This window comes from Phocoena sinus, chromosome 11, assembly GCF_008692025.1.
Source record: "Phocoena sinus isolate mPhoSin1 chromosome 11, mPhoSin1.pri, whole genome shotgun sequence".
Lineage (NCBI taxonomy): Eukaryota > Metazoa > Chordata > Mammalia > Artiodactyla > Phocoenidae > Phocoena > Phocoena sinus.
In genome coordinates, this window is record NC_045773.1 from 1,903,372 (window position 1) to 1,922,903 (window position 19,532).

The following is a 19,532-nucleotide window of genomic DNA, read 5'->3' on the forward strand; positions in this document are numbered from 1 at the left end:
GGAGAAAATCTCAGAAAAAGCACAGGCCGCAAGTAAACGCCTGGGAGGCGAGTGGGGGTTGGCGAGGCCGAGCCATCTCCTGCCCCTGGAGAAAACGCAGACGGGGGCGGGGGGGGGGGGGCCCCAGTCCAAAGACCCCGTCTACTCAGAGGGATGAGGACGAGTAACTTCCACAGGGCGTGTCTGCTCTCGCAGAACCAGACAGGGCAGGAGGGATGCGCACCTATAGTTGCACACATCTCGGGTAGCCTCACACACAACTGCGGGACCGCGTGTGCAGTACCAACAGTTGCCGCGGGACGTCTCGCCGTTGTTATCGCGAGAGCAAAACCAGCGCCCAGTTAGAGGCACGTCGATTCCACTGCGCAAGCGCGATTCTGCCCGCGCCCCTATTTTCCGTACGGGCGTGTCGGTGCGAGGTCCAGACGCCGAGGGAGGGCCGCCTACGGGAGCTCGCCTGCGTTTTCTCCCCCTCCCCGGGTCAATTCTCCATTTCGCTTCCGGTCCCTCACTTCTGGTCCTTCCCAGTTATCCTTCCGACTCAGAAGCCGGTGGTGCGGTCACCTAGAACCTTCAGTTCCCGTCCGAGTCGGCCGCGCCTGGGGCGGCGAAGCTCCCTGGGCTAGGCCCGCGCGGCCTGAGGGCGGCGCCCTCCCTCGCACCATGGTGAGTGGGGCCTGGAGTGAGGGAGGCGAGCGGCGGGCCGGGTCCGGGGCGCCCAGGGGACCCCTGCGGGTTACAGGATCCGCGGCTGGGACGCGGGGGTCTTCGCGCCGCGTGAGCCCAGAGGCCGGAGGAAGCTGAGCCTCGGCGCCGCCGCGCCGTCCGCGGCCGTGCTTAGTCCGGACGGCGCGCTGTAGTTCCCCACCGGGAAGCCGAGGCTCCGGGAGGCGCAGGGCCGGCGCCGCGTCCCGTGCGGGGCCCAGCAGCGGTTCCTGCTCTATTTGCCTTGTGTCTGCTCTCCGGCTCCCCAACGGGGAGCTTCCCGAGGGCAGGGTATTCCCACCTCTGCCTCCTTAACGCCTGACGCGGTGTGTGGCGCGTTGTCGGGGTCCAGGGATGGACGAGTGGCCGGCGTCGTGTGACTGCAGGAGGGTGTGATCGCTGTAGTCGGGCGCTGGTGGTCGGCTGCTTCATTTGTTTCTAGAAGCGCTCACGACGGAACACGCAGAGTGCCGGCACAAAGGAGATACTCTTACATGTTGGTTACCATAATGGTCTCATTAAGCGAAGCACACGACGCCGTAATAAATGGTAGAAGGTGTATTGGATGCCACTGTAGACTGATGAGCCCAAGATCCGGAGGACGAGAGAAACCGGTGGACAAAAAGCAGCCCTTTCTATTCTCCAGCCCTCGGAGGATATGCCCCGTATTACTGCTTCATACTAGCCGGCTCAGCCTCTTGATTCTGCCTCTTGTTTCTGAACTCTGACAAACATAGGGAATCGCCGGTCTCCGTTCCCTAGCAGGACAGAAGGATCCCTGGGCCTGGATGTTTCTGGCAAACTGTCACCAACACACATTCATATTTGTGGGTTTCCATCACCCCTGGTACATGCCCTTATCCCAAGATTTATGGTTTTTTGGGGGAAATTCCTATGAGTTCCCTCAAAAGGAAGAACCGTGACCGAATTCCTAGTACCCAGCGCGGTGTTTCAAGCATGGAGTAAGCATTGAGAAATATTAAATTAAATACTTAGAATCTGTAGGCTTTAATGAAATAGGTAGGACACAGCCTCAGCCCTCAAGATGATGGCTTCTCCTGGGAGAACCTCTGTTTTATTCCTTAGTAGATAGTGTGTTCATTTATCTACCAAACGAACTTGACAAGTTTGTTTCTGTGTCCATTGAAAGGGAGAGTCAAAAAGATTTAAATTGAGCTCGCTTTTGCTGAGCATCTGATGACTTCATGTATTTATCTCATTACATCATCGTGATATCTTTATGAGGTAAGAGGTATGATCCCTGCTGTAAAGGTGGGGGAACTGAGGCTTAGCGAGACAGCTTCTCAGGGATGGTAAGTTGGAGAGCTGGGAGTGAAACTCAAGTCCTTGACTCAGCAAGTACAATTTCTACTTACACTACAACCCGGAAAATGTGTTCGTGCCTAGCACTGTGTTTCAGGGATAATTGACTTGACATCAGTGCAACAGTATTTATATAAAACTCACTTTGTAAAAGTCAGTCTTTCCTCCCTCAAATTTCTCTGGCAGGGAACAGACAATTGTGATGCTGGGTGGAAATTGTGTGGTAGGTATAAACCCAGACAAAGGGGGGCAGCCTGGCTGGGATGAAGGGGCCACAGAAGAATTATCTGGGACGGTGATAACACAGGTAAATTCTGAAGGATGAGTGGCCAGATCCAAGGGGTTTGGGGGAGTGGAGGAGTAAAGAATTCAGGTAGAGAGAGCAGCGTAAGTAAGGCCACAGGATGTGGGCATCTTGTGATCGATGTTGCGATTGTTACTGTGTTCGTGCACTAGTGCAGGCATTCTGCTTGTGCCTGTGTCCTTGTGAAACTTTTCTCTACAAAGTAAATGAAACGTTTTTCTAGAAAGTAAAAGAAAAAGCTCTTTAAACATGGGTGTTTTTCTTCCCTTCTCTCCTTTTAGGCCCGAAATGCGGAAAAGGCCATGTACGTATCAACTCGATCTCGTCTGTAAATTTCTGTTTGGTCTTTTGATATAGCTTTCTTTCTCTGCCTGTGTTGAAATAGTATTCGTATAGTAGTTGCCCATACATTTGTTTTCCCCATAGTGTTTTCTGACAGCTCCCAGAGCTTATTCTGGATGAACATTGGCTCACCTGGGGTGGTGCAGGGGCTGTTAGAGTGACAGCCCATAATATTAGTCTTTTTAACATCTGGATGTGTTGCTCACCACAGTGGCCTGATGAGTAGAGTTTCCCACAGTCCAGTCCTTACACGCCGTATGGGTGAAAGGAACACAAATCCTTATAAGCCCTACCTTTTGGAACATGGAGACTCATAACTTCTCTGGTTTCTTGATTGCAATACGTATATATGTTTATGAGTGATGGTTGAGCAGATTTACCCATCCAGGAACTTGGATGATAAGAGATCTTCGAGCAGGATCTAACGGAGTCTCCTCTGTTCCCGGTAGGACGGCCTTAGCAAGATTTCGCCAAGCTCAGCTGGAAGAGGGAAAAGTAAAGGTTGGTTTAAATCTTCCTCATGAATTTTTAAATTATTGAGAAGAAGTGCAGTACGACTCCCTCCTGAACAGACTTCAGACTCCAGATCTTCCTCTTTCTCGTCCACGCTTTCCTGTGTCTTATGAGTCTGTACACTTGAATCCCAGGTAGCTGGGGCAGTGTGACGATCTGACTACTTGTGCTTCTGTCTGCTCTGTAATGTGATGATTGGGTTTTCCATGTTATCCCAGCACTGTCTAATACTGAATAGCACAAAGTGGGGTGTGCTGTGAGGAGCAGCTCTAACCTGAAACCAGTAATGACCTTAGCTCATGGAGACTCAGCCAGGTTAGGGGTGATATGTACTGTTGTTTGGATATTTTGGTGTTTTTTTTTTTAATTATACACACACCCGCACACACACCTGTATACACACAGACATGCATGTATGTTTATGTTTGTTCTAAACACTGAGAGCTGTCATTTCCTAAGGTAGTATAAGTATGCCATGAAATGGGTATAACCGGTGTACTTCGCCATCTCTCTGTAACAACTGACCCTGAACAACACGGGTTTGAACTGCATTGGTTCACTTATACACGGATTTTTTCAACGGTAAATACTACAGAACTACACAGTTTGTGCTTGGTTGAATCTGTGGATGCGGAGGAAACACGGATGCTGAAGCCCGACTGTAAGTTATACTTGGGTTAACCCCCATGTTGCTCAAGGGTCAAGTGTACTGGACTTTTACGTTGTTTCCAGTGGCTGCCTGTACCAGGTGCAGTGCAGTGAATGTTTCTGCCTGTGTAGTTCTTTCCTAAGGAGAGGCTGCAGCGTGAGCCATAAGGCTTGAAGAAGAGCACCTGCAACCGAAGCTGCAGATGTCTTTAGCCTGTTCGACATTTCAAGCTTCAGGCCTGAGTCAGTCATGAGTGTTGCACAAAGCCTGTAATCTCATACAGTACAGCGGCAGCATGCGTTTGGCTTTTCCTTAGGAACGAAGACCCTTCCTCGCCTCGGAGTGTACTGAGCTGCCCAAAGCCGAGAAGTGGAGACGACAGGTACGTGCTGGGTGAATCTGATCTTACAGGAGAACAGGTCCCTGATGGCTTTTGTACCTACATGACTCTTCAACCAGAATTCTAAGAATTTTTCATTACTCATTTTGAATTATTTTTTTCTTATGCTTTCAGACTTACTCAAAAGTCATAAAAATATATTGCCTTTTATTTTTTTCACAGATCATTGGAGAGATCTCAAAAAAAGTGGCTCAAATTCAGAATGGTAAGCTAGCTTGTCTGTTTAAAGTGCTCGATTCTCAAATCCACAATTAGCCTTGGGGACGTCAGCCTCCTCTCTCAATAATCAATAGAACAAATAGGTACAAAATGAGTAAGAACATAGAAGAACTGAACAATAATATCGATCAGTTTGACCTAGTTGACCTTTATGGAACACTCCACCTCACAGAAAAGAGTACATTTTCTTTTTTTAAGAGCAAATGGAATATTCACCAAAATAAAGCATATTCTAGGTTATAATATGAATGTTAGCAAACTTAAAATAATTAAAATTTTGCAAAGTATGTTCACTGATTATAACACAGTTAACACAGAAATGGATAACAAAAAGACATCTGGAAAATTCCTAACTGTTTAGAAGTTAGACATACTTCTAAACAACCCATATATGTAAGAGGAAACCTCAAGGAGATTAGAAAATATTTTGAATTGAATGAGAACGAAAACATAATGTCAGAATTCAGGGGGCAAAAAAATTTATGGCATGCATGTAAAGCAGTGTTTAGGTGAAAATTTATAGCATTAAAATAAAAGAAAATAAGAAAGGTCTCAAAGTCAGTGATCTAAGCTTCTACCCTAAGAAACTGAAAAGGAAGAGCAAATTAATTCCAAAGTGAGCAGAAGGAAGGAAATAATAAAGAGAAGAAGTCAATGAAATTGAAAACAAGATGACTAGAGAAAATAGAACAAAAGCGGGTTCTTTAAAAAGATCAGGACTTACCTGTTGGCGCAGTGGTTAAGAATCCGCCGGCCAATGCAGGGGCCCACGTGCCACATGCAGCAGCAGCGGAGACCCAGCGCAGCCAAAAATCAATAAATAAAATTAAAAAAATAAAAAGATCAGTAAAATCGATAAACTTCCAGTCAGACAGACTGATCAAGAAAAAACGAAAACACATGGGACTTCCCTGGTGGTCCAGCGGTATAGAGTCCACCTTCCAATGCAGGGGACACAGGTTCAATCCCTGGTCGGGGAACTAAAATCCCGCATGCCACAGGGCAACTAAGCCTGTTCGCCACAACTAGAGAGCCTGTGTGCCACAAACTACAGAGCCCATGCTCCCTGGAGCCTGCACTCCACAACTAGGGAGAGAAAGCCCGCACGCTGCAACAAGAGAGAACTCCGCACACCACAAAGAAGAGCACACACGCCACAACAAGCGCCGCAACGAAAGCCCGCGTACAGCAACAAAGACCCAATGCAGGCAAAAATAAAAACAAAAACCGAAAAAAAACCCTCAGCTAACTGGGAATTGAAGGGAACTTTTTTTTTTTCCCCTGATAAGGCACTTCTACCAAAAAACCTATAGCTAGCTATAGGTTGAATGCTTTCCTCCTAAGATCAGGAACAAGGTGGAGATATCCATTCTCACCACTTCTATTCAGTATTGTACTGGAATTCCCTTCCAGTACAATAAAGCAAGAAAAGGAAATAAAAGGCCCAAAGATTGGAAGGGAAGAAAAATGCTCTATTCTGAGGTGACATAATTTTCTATGTAGAAAATCCCAAGGAATCTACAGAAAGATTTCTAAAATGAATAAATGAGTTTAGCAAGATCACAGAATAGAAGGTCAATACACGAAAGTCAATTCTGTTTCTGTGTACTAGCAGTGAACATTTGGAACTAGAACTTTTATTAAAGTGTTACTTACAGAAGCATCAAAACACAAGAAATACTTAGGTATAAATCTAACAAAACGTATATATGATCTGTATGCTGAAAACTATAAAACAGTGATGAAAGAGTCAAAGAACCAATCAAATGGAGACGTAGACAGTGTTTGTGGATGGGAAGACTCAATATAGGAAAGGTGTCGATTCTTTTTCTTTTCGAAATCTATCATAGTCAGAATCCCAGCAGTGGTTTTTGGTTTATGTTGACGAACTGTTTCTAAAATTTAAATGGAAAGGCAAAGGAACTAGAATAGCCAAAACAGTTTTGAAAAAGAAAAAAATTGGAGTATTCGTAACACCTAATTTCATGATTTAATGTAAAGCTAAAGGTATTCAAGACAATTGGGTATTGGTGAAAGATAGACACACAGACCAGTTGAACAGAGTAATAAGTCCAGAAATAGGGGCACACGTATGTGGTCAGTTGACTTGACAAAGTCCAAAAGCAATTCAGTGGAGAAGGGGAGGGTTTCTCCCTTGGAATAGCCCCAACTGCTCCCGGCTCCCATCCGCCAACAACAACACCTCAGCAAACGCCCTGTCGTCATCCCTTTAAATCCATCCCTTAGGGACTTCCCTGGCGGCCCAGTGGTTAAGAGCCCACGCTTCCGCTGCAGGGGGCGCGGGTTCGATCCCTGGTAGGGGAAGTAAGATACGGCGTGCTGCACAGTGCGGCCAAAAAATAAGTAAAAAATAAAGACTATAAATCTGTCCCTTAGGCTCAGTTCTCAGGCCCTAGTCTTTGTCAAAGATGTTGCCACTTAACAAGGTGGGAACAAGCCCTTTCCTGAAAGGACTAGACTAACACAGACTGCCGCCAACCCTAACGCTGACGCTGCCTCACTGCATCTTGGCTGACATTGATTGGACGCTGTGTCCCCACCTCTAAGAATTTACTGTTTCAGTGGTGGTATAAATGGAGCTGCAGGATTGCTTCAGTTTGTATTTCTGCGGTTGCTAATGAGGATGAAGTTTTTTCCCCCCCAGCGCTGCTGAAACTGTGCGTGATTGTTGCCCTTCCATGATTTCGGTGTGGGTGGGCTTTCTTATAAATTGAAATAGTATCTTTGTGTTAGGCACCTTATTAGGTGTTGACATTCATTCTTAAGGCTACAACATCGACTGTTATTTTCAAGAAACGATAGGACGTTTTTGTTTTCTAGCTGGTCTAGGTGAATTCCGAATTCGTGACCTGAATGATGAAATTAACAAGCTGCTAAGAGAGAAGGGACACTGGGAGGCCCGGATCAAGGAGCTGGGTGGTCCTGACTATGGGGTAAGTAAGCCGCAGCCCTGGTGGCTGAGCTCGGGTGCTGTCTGCCTGCAGGGTGGCTCCTGCTGCCCCCGCAGCCCTGCCACAGAGTAGGCACTGGAGAGATGAAAGGAGGCTTGAAAGTGCCTGTTGCGCGTGGACAGGAAACGTGAAAGCACGGGCCAGTGGTGCTTAAAGGTCCACAGTGCAGGCCTCAGTACGTGTACTGGCCAGGTGTTCCAGAGTGAGCCGCTCGGGCTCCCTGGGCCTCTTGTTTGAAATGACCGTGGCCCCTCACAGCCTTCTCTGAACTTGAGAATTGGGGCAACCATTCCATTGTCGGCTTCTGTACTCAAGGGGGCCCTGGGGACATGGCTGTGTTTCCTTTCTCTGGATTCTTTAAATGCAGTATTCTAGAACAGTGACTTTCAAGCTTTTAGGCCCATGACCCACTATAAAATAAACACACACACACACACACACACACTCACTCGCTCACTCACTATATCACAACACAGTACTGAAAAGATGCTTGGTATATGTTGCTGCACTTTGATATTTTCTATTCTGTTCTTTTTTTTTTCTGTTCTATCTTGATTTTTAAAAAATTGATGATTATGACCCATGTAATGGATTTCACGACCCGCCAGTGGGTGTCAACTTTGAAAAATGCTGCCCCAGGCCCTGCCCCATTTTCCCAGGTCATTTGAACCAGTAGTATGTAGTCAGTGGACTGTAGTATGTTATGTAAGAAATCTGTGCAGTTTTTCTATGTATTTAATGCAAAACCACAGTTCTCACGTTAGTACCTGGCCTAAAAATGAGGCACTTATTCTTGTCGCAGAAGGAAAGGCACTTCCACTCCTGGAGTACCTGTGCTAGGAATGTTCTCACTGCATCTTCAGTAGTTTTGTGACGGTGATTTTGCTCCCTGTCAGACTGCTTTAGTGCAGGGGTTTATTACCCTTCCTGGAGGGGTTACAAAATTAATATGTACAATATTCTTAAGTTCCACCACCCAGAGTCAACAGTAATGTTTTTATGTATTTCCTTGTAGAGTCTTTTTTTTTAATTAATTTTTTTTATTTGTTGGCTGCGGTGGGTCTTCGTTGCTGTGCGTGGGCTTTCTCTAGTTGCGGTGAGCGGGGGCTACTCTTCATTGCAGTGCGCGGGCTTCTCCTTGCCGTAGCTTCTCTTGTTGTGGAGCGTGGGTTCTAGGCGCGTGGGCTTCAGTAGTTGTGGTTCGCAGGCTCTAGAACACAGGCTCAGTAGTTGTGGCGCATGGGCTTAGTTGCTCCGTGGCATGTGGGATCTTCCCGGACTGGGGCTCGAACCCGTGTCCCCTGCATTGGCAGGCGGATTCTTAACCACTGCGCCACCAGGGAAGCCCTAGCGTCTTTTTAATGCTAAAGAATTTTATTTTCATTTTCTATGTACAAAAGTAACATTTTTAGGGAATTCCCTGGTGGTCCGTCCAGTGGTTAGGACTCAGCACTTTAACTGCCGTGGCCCAGGTTCTGTCCCTCGTCGGGGAACTAAGATCCTGCAAGCCGCTCAGTGCAGCTGAAAAAAAAAAAAAGTGACACGTTTAGAGTTGGTTTTACAAGATGGTGGTGATGGTTGCATGACGCTATGAATGTACTAATACCACTGACCTGGACACTTAAAAATGGTTAAGACGGCAAATTTTATGTTACGTGTATTTTAGTACAATAATAAGAGAAAAAGTAATATATTGTTATTAAGTTCAGAAAAGTATAGAGCAGAACACCATGCAGTCATGATCCTTTTAACTAGGAGCAACTTCTGGAATATTTCCGTCCATTGTTTTTCCATGAGTCCTGTAACTGAGGTCATACTCATGTATGTACAATTTTGGTTCTAGGTTTTATACTTCTTTTCAAAATGGTAACTTTGATTGTATAAAGAGTACCTACTTTTATGTCAAAAAAAAGAATACATAACAAAAATATAAAAATTCTAAAGTATAAAAAAATTTTATATATTCTATGTGTGGTACAGATTACATTATATATTTTCCTACCACTGAGAAATGACTGCTATTAACATTTTCTACTTATCTTTCTAGAATTTCTTCTATATATATATTTATTTTTACAGATAATGATTCATTATTCTAACTATATGCTTTGTTCACTTAACAGTTTATCAGACACATATGTTCATGTCAGTAAATAATCATTTATATAATCGTTTCAAAAAGCATTTCTGAGCTCATAGAAAGTTCCACAAATTGTATAGAGCAATCCTATGTACCCTTTATACAGATTTACCAGTTTTTAACATTTTTCTGTATTTGCTTTATCATTTTCTGTGTGTACCTTGAGATTTATTTTCTCTGAACCGTTTGAGGCTTAAATACATCATGTTCCTTTACTCTTTAATACTTAAGGGGTATTTCCTAAGAAATACTTTTGTGTGTATTTCCTAAGAATAAGAATGTTCTCTTATATAACCATGGTAGAGTTTAAGACATTTAACTTTGATACAATCATTTGGCTGTTTTATTGATTTTCATCCTTTATGGCCTTTCCCCTTATAGTACAGAGCCTTGTCCAGGGTCACATACTGTATGAAGTTGTCAACATCATCATTTTTAGTGGAGAGAATTCCATCTTCTGGATATTTCATTTGTCTTCTACTGCTTGTCATTTAGGATTTTTGCAATTTTTTAAACCTTTTTTCACTTAACATTATATTGTGTTTTTCTAAGTCAATAAAAGTGTTCCATATGAACCGTCATTTTTAAGCTATAGGATATATTCCATCCTGAATATGCTATAATTTACTTAAATCATCCTCTTACTGTTAGGTATTTAGGTTGATTTTTAAAGGATTAAAAAACGTACCTAAGTATATTTCTGTTGTATGTGAATATTTTCTACCTTTAGCATTATTATCTTAAATCTATTTGCAAACATGGAAATACTGGGTTTAAGGATCAGATCCATTTTCTCTTCTTCCTTCCCAATAAGAAAGTTGGCCCTAAAATGCTGGATCATGAAGGGAAAGAAGTCCCAGGAAATCGAGGTTACAAGTACTTCGGAGCAGCGAAAGACTTGCCTGGCGTCAGAGAACTGTTTGAGAGAGAACGTAAGTAACTGGTGTTCGCCGGGGTGTTAGCCTGGAATTCTTGGTCCTGCTTGTAACAGTAGACATGCCGTCTGCAGGGCACTCTTCCTATGCCATTTCTTAGCCACACAGCAGCCCCGTGTCCTCAGAGGATTATCGTTCTCAGGTGGGCACACAGTTGGGGTGAGAACGGGAACCCAGAACTGACGGGTATCAGGTTGTAGGCTCTGCCCACACCCGTCTGAGTGTGAACGAGGAATCTCCCTGTTTGCAGTTCAGTCAGCTTCATTTTCATTTACGTGTTCAGTTGAAAAAACTCTTAACTGAAGGACACGTGACACCTTGGGCCAAACCCCGAAATGCACAAGTGGAAGAGAGTGAATCCAAGCCGGGTACCCTCTCCACTCCTGCCCTTCCCTCCACAGCCCTGGGAGCCTCCAAAATGCAGTTGGAAACTGCTGGTCTGGAATTTCTGTGTATCTTAATTTTGACTTTTCAAGAAGCAGTCCAAGCGTTTTATAGAAAGCAGTGTGGAAGGTAGAGAAGGATGAGACCAGGATTCCTCCCACTGCTGGCGTTCTGCTGTTTCCTTCCAGTCGGTTTTCCTGTTTGTTTAAAAATACAGTTCTGCTTAAAATAATTCAGAGTTTAAATGTCATGCCGTTTATTATGAATGCAGTATAATTTTATTATAGATAAGTTGTAAAATACAGAAAATGAGAAGAAACACCCACGTTTTCACAACTTATAGATGATGGTTGTTGACATGTTGGGGTGTATCCCCTTCCAGAGTTTTAAGGCTCCTAAAATGAGAGTGTGCTGTGTATGTTACTTTTTTTTTTTGCTTTTACATTGTTTCTAAATTTATTTTTATTCCAGTCATAGAGTGTTTTTTTTTTTTTAACCAAGAAAGTGCACAACTTAGTCTTAATGCGTATGATGGAAATAGTAGCACAGGGACTTCCCTGGTGGTCCAGTGGTTATGACTCTGTGCCTCCACTACGGGGGGCACGGGTTTAAACCCTGGTTGGGAAACTAATATCCCGGATGCCGCATGGCAAAAAAACCATAAAAATAGTAGCACAGTCCCCTTGACCCCCATCCCCGCGCCCTGCTAGAGATGACCCGTCACTGTTATTATCTGTTTCGAATGTTCCCTTCCAGCCTTTTCCATGCACTTCCATGCTTATTTCATCAACTGAATTACGTCAGCATAAGTGACAGGTGACTCAACCCCAATTACTTTAGGCAGAAAAGTCTATAAATTTATTGGCTCACATAACTGACAAGTTTGCCTTCAGGAATGGCCGGTTCCAGGTCACATTGCTCCGTTTTGCAGTTTTGGCTTCCATCCTGTGAGCTTTTTTCTCTGTCTCACTCTCCTCTTGTGGTGGCTGGTTGTCCGTCATCGACTTAAATTCTGTTCTCTCTCAGCAACAGATTTCCGCGCCCCCCCCCCCCCCCCCCGCAACAATTGAAGCAGAATTCCCAGAATTGAGTCTGGTTGGCTTTGGTTGGATCACAGCTCCATCCTGTGGCCGGAATGCATGCAGTGCTCTGAGCCTGCTAGGTTCAGCCCCGTCCTGGATGCAGCCCACGCGGTGGAGGGGTGGACAGGGTTGTGTGTGCAGTCCGTCCATGTCCTCTCATGGTTCTCCTTAGAATGCCAAGTGATGTGACGGATTAGAGAGTCTCAGGGATTAACCGTACTTGGTGTGACCATCCCTCCTTTGGTATTTAGTTATTTCTAGATGTTTATAATTATAACATTTTTGCTGATCTGGTGCTTGAAACAATGTATTATTTTTATTTTTTTGTTTCCCCCCCCCATTACTAATGAAATTGACAATCGAATTCAGTTACTAAATGAAATTTTCATACATAAGAGTTTTTTCTTCTTCAATTATCAGCTTTTATTCTTTGACTAATCTGTTGGGTTGTCATTTCCCTTTTGATTTTCAAGTATTACTAAATATTCTGAATAGTAATTCTTAGTCTGAAAGTATTTTCTTCAGGAATTTCTCATTTATCTTTTGTGTTTATAGTTTCTTTTGTTTTATCTGTATTCTTAGTTTTTTCATTAAATATTATGGCATTTTCTGTGTTGTTAAAGCACCTGTGAAGCAGCACTACTGGGGCTACAGGATCGCCTCCCCTCTGCCATGCTTGAATTGCAGATCACAGTCCTTGGCTGTCCAAGTTTTCACTGTTGTATGAATAACGCTGTGATGCACACCTCTGTCCGTAAAGCTTTGCCAGCTTTTGTTTCTGTTTTTTAAATTAGGGTAGATTCCTTCTAAATGGACTAATTGGGTCAAAGATTTCAACCCTGATTTAATTTTACTTATTTATTTATTTTAAATTTATTTATTTATTTACTTTTGGCTGCATTGGGTCTCTCTTGCAGTGTGCAGGCTTTCTCTAGTTGCAGCGAGCAGGGGCTACTCTTCGGTGCGGTGCACAGGCTTCTCATCGTGGTAGCTTCTCTTGTGGAGCACAGGCTCTAGGTGTGCGGGCTTTTAGTAGTTGTGGCTCGTGAGCTCAGTAGTTGTGGCTCAGTAGCTGTGGCGCAAGGGCTTAGTTGCTATCCGCAGCATGTGGGATCTTCCGGGACCAGGGCTTGAACCGGTGTCCCCTGCGTTGGCAGGTGGATTGTTAACCACTGCGCCACCGGGGAAGCCCTTAACACTGATTTTAAAAAGGGTGGTACCACGTATATAATCCCATTACTCGTGTAGAGAAGTGCCTATTTCACGATATTTTGATGAACGCACCTACTATATGCCTGCGTAACATTGTATGAGGAGAAGGCTTGAGTGAGATTATGACGGGGAATTCAGCTAAGCTGGTGAATTCTTTCTTTTAGCTCTTCCTCCTCCAAGAAAGACGCGCGCTGAGCTCATGAAGGCGATCGATTTTGAATACTACGGTTACCTAGATGAAGACGATGGTGTTATTGTGCCTTTGGAACAGGAATATGAAAAGAAACGTAGGTCTGCGGGCATTTCATTTCATTGCTGCTGGCATCTGGTTTCTGTTCTCTCCCTTGGAAATGGGGTTTTATTTGTATTTTTATAAGGAACATGTTTTTTTAGGGCTTTTTAAAAAATTGAAGTAGTTGATGACAATATTATGTAAGTTACAGGTGTACAGTATAGAGATTCACGATTTTTAAAGGTATATTCCATTAGCAGTTATTATAAAATGTTGGCTGTATTCCCCATGTTGTATAATATATCCTTGTATAGCTTATTTTATCTTTTTTTAATCCAATTTATTTATTTATTTATTTATTTATTTATTTATTTTTGGCTTTGTTGGGTCTTCGTTTCTGTGCGTGGGCCTTTCTCTAGTTGTGGTGAGCCGGGGCCACTCTTCATCGCGGTGCGCGGGCCTCTCACTGTCGCAGCCTCTCTTGTTGCGGAGCACAAGCTCCAGTCGCGCAGGCTCAGTAGTTGTGGCTCATGAGCCTAGTTGCTCTGCGGCATGTGGGATCTTCCCAGACCAGGGCTCGAACCCGTGTCCCCTGCACTGGCAGGCAGATTCTCAACCACTGCGCCACCAGGGAAGCCCCAGCTTATTTTATCTTAATAGTTTGTACCTCTTAATCCCCTACCGCTAAATTGCCTCTTCCCCCTTCCGCCTCTCCACTGGTAACCACTAGTTTTTTCTCTATATCTGTGAGTCTGCTTCTTTTTTGTTATATTGACTAGTTTGTTGTATTTTTTAGATTCCACATATAAGTGATATCACACAGTATTTGTCTTTCTCCATCTGACTTCACTTAGTATGATAATCTGTAGGTCCATCCATGTTGCTGCAAATGGCATCATTTCATTCTTTTTTATGGCTGAGTAGGACAGGATCCCATTGTGTATATGCGTGTGTGTGTGTGTGTCTGTGTGTCTGTGTGTCTGTGTGTGTGTGTGTATATATACACCACATCTTATTTACCCATCCGTCTGTTGATGGGCACTTAGTTTACTTCCATATCTTGGCAACTGTAAATAGTACTGCTATGAACATTGGGGTGCATGTATCTTTTCGAATTAGTGTTTTTGTTGTTTTCAGATATATACCCAGGAATGGAATTGCTGGATCACATGGTAGTTCTAGTTTTAGTTTTTTGAGAACCTCAGGGTGCTGAACTGGGGAGGATCTGGGTGTGTCTGCTAAAAGCTGCCCTCCCATCTGATTCCTGTCTGATTCCTGCCCGCCGGGGCAGGATGAAGGTGACCCTTTCCAGCAGGGAGGCCTTGGCCTCGCCCTGCATGGGGTTTGACGCTTTCTTAGAGGCCAGAGTGAGTAACGCCTGCTCTCCCTTGTGTGCAGTCAGAGCCGAGTTAGTGGACAAGTGGAAAGCAGAGAGAGAGGCCCGGCTGGCAAGAGGGGAGGAGGAGGAGGAGGAGGAGGAGGAGGCCGACATCTACGCCGTTGCCGACCAGGAGGTACTGGGGGGCGGCGCGGGACCCCCTGGCGCTCACCGCCTTCTCTGTGCCGCGGAGGATGGGGGCACGGTAGCAGGAAGCGCAGACGAGGGGCCAGGGTCGAGGCCCGGCTCTTGGCCCCGCCGCCGTCTGAGGCTTCGGCCTTCTCTCCTAGACGGTGGGGATGAAGGGCACCTTCCGGGTTCACAGGGAGGGTTCCAGAGAGGAACGGCTGTGAGGGCACTTGTTAAACTGCTTTACACCGGGGATGACTTACGTGCATCTTAGAGATGGGCCCTCCTGAACGTGCTGGAATCGGATTTATAAACACATTTGAAGCCAGTGTGTTTTAGCCCATGACCTCATTGTTTCTGCTTAAATGGCAGTGTCAGTAACTCTTCTGTAGTCTTAACCACTGTCTGTTACAGCTGGAAATTAGCCCAGAGCAGAGAAGGGACTTCCTCAGGGGGTCCCGGTTGGGGATGGAGCTGTGATCCCTCAGGCAGAGCCCCCTTGCTCCCAGCACCCCTGCAGGCCTTGCTCCCTGGGCAGGTCCAGGATGGAGCTGATTTGCTCGACTGAGCAAGGGGAAGGGAAGCACCCATGCCTGGACTATGGGTCAGGCCCTGTGTGATGTCACATGGCCTGCCATGATGTCAGTGGCAAGGAAGCAGGCTCAGAGACGCTTAGGGACTTAGTCAGCGTCACACAGGATCTAGCAGACCTGAGGTTCGTGCCCTCAGGCAGGCATTTGAAACAGGATGGCAGCGTGCCCTAGGAAGATTTTCTCTAGATGCAAATAATCCATTTGCTCTTTCAAGAGATGTTTGTTTAATGAGTGGCTACTGTGAGGCCCACTCCAGGGGCAGGACAGCAAACACGATTCGCTTGTAGCTTGAAGCCCTGGGGGACAGTCCGTTCAGCAGACACTGTGGGAAATGGCAGCTGTGATAGGAGCTCTGGGTAGCGACATGGTGAAGGCAGGGCCAGTGAAGGCTTTGCTGGGGACGTGACCCTTCAGCTGAGATCCGGAAACAAGGGGGAAGTCACCAAGTGAAGAGGCAGCAGGGAACAGCGTGAGCGGACGAGCCCATGGGAGCGCGGGGGACAGAGGACGGGCCGGTGGCTGGAGGGCAGAGTGGAGGCTGCGGGAGGGGAGGTGGGCCAAGCAAGGGCCCCGGTTCCCCTGGGGAAGCATTTTCCTTTACCATGAGAACGATGGAAAGCCATCAGAGGATGTAAAAATTATTTATCCTGAAATGCTTAAGATTTACGGGAAGTTGCACAGCTGCTGCCGAGGTCCTGTGTCATCCTTCACCCAGTGTCCCCAGTGGCTTGCACAGTGCAGTGTCCACCGAGGGACCTGACGTGGTGTGACGCGCGTGGGCAGCGCTGTGTCTTTCATCACATGTGTGGATTCTTTGGGGCCACAACAGCCTTCCTTGTTGGAGTCTGCCTTGAGGAGTGGAACTTCCACCCTGGGCTCGCCTCGGTGATGCAGCCCGACTTTCCCAGAGCCCTGGGACCAGTTTCTCCTACCAGCAGTGTCTGAGAGCTCCCGCCGCGGCTTTCCTGGCAGCTGGTGACCTGCGGCGGGGGGTGGGGTCAGGGTCCGGCCCAGAGACCTGCGGGCAGTGGACCTGCCTCCACACAGGCCTCCTCTCTCCTCATGCCTCCAGGGCTACGTCATTCCTTAGGTTATGAGTGATCTCTGCTGACTCACAGGCAGCCTCTGAGTGATGCTTTCTTCTTTATATGCTTTTTTCAAGTTTAATTAAAAAAATAGATAATGTATTCTCAAGACTCAAAACACAAAAAGTATACAGAGATTTAACAGAGCTTATCTTTCGCAGCCCTGTCCTCTGTCCGCTGGCCCTCACTGAGATCACTGGCTTCTCTTTTCTTCCTCGTACAAGAGGTCGCGCAAAACACAGTGTTCTGTTGCTTCTTGTACTTAACGCTGTGTCTTGGGTGTCTCTGTGTCTGAGAACAGAGCTTCCTCGTCGCTGTTTTTCCTTTTCAATGGCTGCAGGCTGGTGCACGTTATGGCGGTGCCAGCCCTTACTAACGGTCTCCTCTGCGCGGCCTCTGGTTGTGCTCTTTTGCAGTCTGATGAGGAGGGCGGCCAGGAGAAAGGAGGGGAGGACGGGCAGCAGAAGTTCATCGCTCACGTCCCGGTGCCGTCGCAGCAAGAGGTAGGACAGGCTGGGGGCCGCCTGGCCTCCGAGGGGCCCCACGGGGCGCTGTGTGGTTTTCTTGGTCCTTCCTGTCCCTTTGGGCGGCTCTCACTCCCTTCCACAGGGCGTTGGTCCCTGGGCTCAGGTTAGGGCGAGGCGTCCAGACGAGGCACTGTTCCGTCTACCTTGGAGGCAGCAGTCCAGCACTCTGTTGCTCACCTGCTCCCCTGGTGGAGATCGGGGCCCTCGGACGCAGGGTGCTGGGCTCCCGTCCGGGCCCAGGCGGCGTGTTGGCCTTGTGGGGCCTGCGGCCTGAGCCCTCCGCTCTCCCGCCCGCAGATCGAGGAGGCGCTCGTGCGGAGGAAGAAGATGGAGCTCCTTCAGAAGTACACCAGCGAGACGCTGCAGGCCCAGAGCGAGGAGGCCAGGCGGCTCCTGGGCTACTAGGGCCGAGCTGGGGCCTCCGCCCAGCGCCGTGGTGGGTGAGCAGCCCCGGGCTGCCTGCCACTTCTCCTCCTCCCTCCCTCCCCTGCGTGCTGACCGAGGGCCGTTTGCCTGCCGGGATGCCCTGGTGTCACCTCGTCCCGGCGTTTTGCTGACGTGTGAACCCACTTACTTCTGCCTTGAGTGTGTAGGACACGCTGCTCCCTGTCAGCCTTTGAGTGTCTCACATAGCCTCCTCCTGTCATTTGGTGGGGAGGGCGACCAGTTAGTGACACTCCTAAAAAACGCAGACGTGTTTGTAACTCCTCTGGAAGAATGAGAAGGTGTGTGGGCCCCGAGCCCACATCCCACACGTCGCAGCCTGCGGAGCTCCACCTTCGGGGCAGCCCTGCCCTCAGTTCAGACCCCTCAGCTGGCCTTGCTCCTTCCTGCCCAGGTGGCAGGAGTTTGAGTTTGCTACTGCTGTCTAGGACTGGTTCTGCAGAGAGCTATTTTTATTAAATATTTTTGTGTGAAAGGCAACCTCTGGGTTTGGGCTGCCTGTCTTGAGGCCGTGTCTGCACTGGGACCTAAGTGAGGTTCACAGTCACCGCAGGGGACGGGGTTCCGAAACATGCAGCCCTGGTGTGGGAGGGCTGGGACCAGCGGCAGCCCGTCTGGGAGCTGAGGAGGTGGTGGGGCCGTCCTCCCATGGCCTCCGCACCCACGGCTGCGGATCAGGGCTGAAGCGGCAGGGCCCGTGGCGCCGGCCTTTGGGGAGCACACAGGGGATGCCCGGGAGTCGGTCCAAACCCACCGCCGAGTCTTTCCCTCCCGGTGGGGAGAACCCACAGCAGAGGCCGCAGCTCCAGGCAGAGTGGGGGGGCTCCCCACCCTCGGTGAGGGGCTGACCATCAGTGTGTGACCTGCCTTAGGATGTTCCCGAGCCAGGGTGGAGGGGGTCAGGCGGAGGCCAGGCAGGGTGGGGAGTGGCCGTGGGGAAGACGACCTGGGGCTTCAGAGCTGGGAGGGGAGGGGAGGGCACGGGACTGGGCCGGGGGTGGGGGTGGGGGGACTTCCCTTCCCTGGAGGCAGGGCTGGAGGCGCCCCTCGGCCGAGCCCCCGGGCTAGTATGTGCAGGGAACAGAGAGGGTCAGGAGCGCTGGAGCGCTGGGAGGCCCGGGGTCCGGGCAGGGTCAGACTCAGCCCTGGGACCCACATCCAGCCCGGGGCTGGCCCCAGGCAGGGGCTCAGGAGCGAACTCAGTGGGGACTTGGAGCAGGTCCCTCTGGACACCGGCCTCAGGTGCCCTGTCTTAAAGGCCAGGACTGGACCTGGTGCCGTCCGAGTTCCCCCCGGGTCTGGGCAGTCCCATGGGGTGGGCAGAGGCGAGGGGGGGGGCCTTGGGACAGCCAGCCCCTGGGGAGCGTTTGGAGGGCCCAGCTCAGATGGCCCAGTTACAGGTTTTTCGTCCAAGGGTCACTCGGGTGGGGCTCCTTGCATTCAGTGAGAGCAGGAGGTTCAAACGACAGGTGTTTCTTGTCCCTGGAAAGATGGTTGGCAGATGCGTGGAGCTCGGCCCACCTGGACAGTCCCCCGAGTCTCCTCCCGACGGCCCCCAGGGTCTCGCGGTGGCTTCCCCGGATGGGATGTGGGCAGCACAGGAGTCCGTGTCTGGCATCTGAGGAAACTGGGGCTCTGCTCATCATGCACAGGTGTCCCCGGCAGAGATGGGCCAAACCCCAGGCTTCTTCCTGTACTGCAGGTCCCCGTTATTTGTCTGCCAGGGGCTGGGGAGGAGGCCTCTGCAGGGCTCCCCCCAGGCCTGGAACAGCAGGGGAGTGTGGCCACTGGTGGGGGTGTGGTCTCCATGGCCCAGCTCCACGGAAACTTTGACAAGATCTGTTTCATGGTTTATATCAGCTTTGGCTCTGCTCACAGTTTCCCAAACATAGATACACATGTCCATGGACTTCGCTCCCCTTTCCTCTCCCCTCTGCCCCACCGGCCCGGTTAGTGAGTCTGAA

General features: G+C 48.3%; 1 protein-coding gene across 2 annotated transcripts; it reads left to right on the plus strand.

The window, feature by feature from the left end:
• Positions 1-252: 252 nt before the first annotated feature.
• ISY1 (ISY1 splicing factor homolog) lies at positions 253-18,048 on the plus strand. 2 transcript variants are annotated; one of them, XM_032649437.1, is made up of 11 exons: positions 354-666; positions 2,614-2,636; positions 3,124-3,175; positions 4,153-4,218; positions 4,399-4,441; positions 7,297-7,409; positions 10,382-10,499; positions 13,345-13,467; positions 14,811-14,926; positions 17,014-17,100; positions 17,422-18,048. In XM_032649437.1, the coding sequence occupies exons 1-11, from the start codon at positions 664-666 to the stop codon at positions 17,527-17,529; spliced, it is 852 nt and encodes a 283-aa protein (XP_032505328.1). In that variant the 5' UTR covers positions 354-663; the 3' UTR covers positions 17,530-18,048. The 2 variants fall into 2 exon arrangements, with proteins under 2 accessions (XP_032505329.1, XP_032505328.1); XM_032649438.1 differs by lacking the exon at positions 13,345-13,467 and having other exon boundaries at positions 253-666.
• Positions 18,049-19,532: the final 1,484 nt, after the last annotated feature.

Coding starts and splice junctions, on each gene's coding strand:
- ISY1 (XM_032649437.1), top strand. Junction 4,219..4,398: donor CCGAGAAGTGGAGACGACAG/GTACGTGCTGGG, acceptor TTTTTTTCACAG/ATCATTGGAGAGATCTCAAA. Junction 4,442..7,296: donor AGTGGCTCAAATTCAGAATG/GTAAGCTAGCTT, acceptor TTTGTTTTCTAG/CTGGTCTAGGTGAATTCCGA.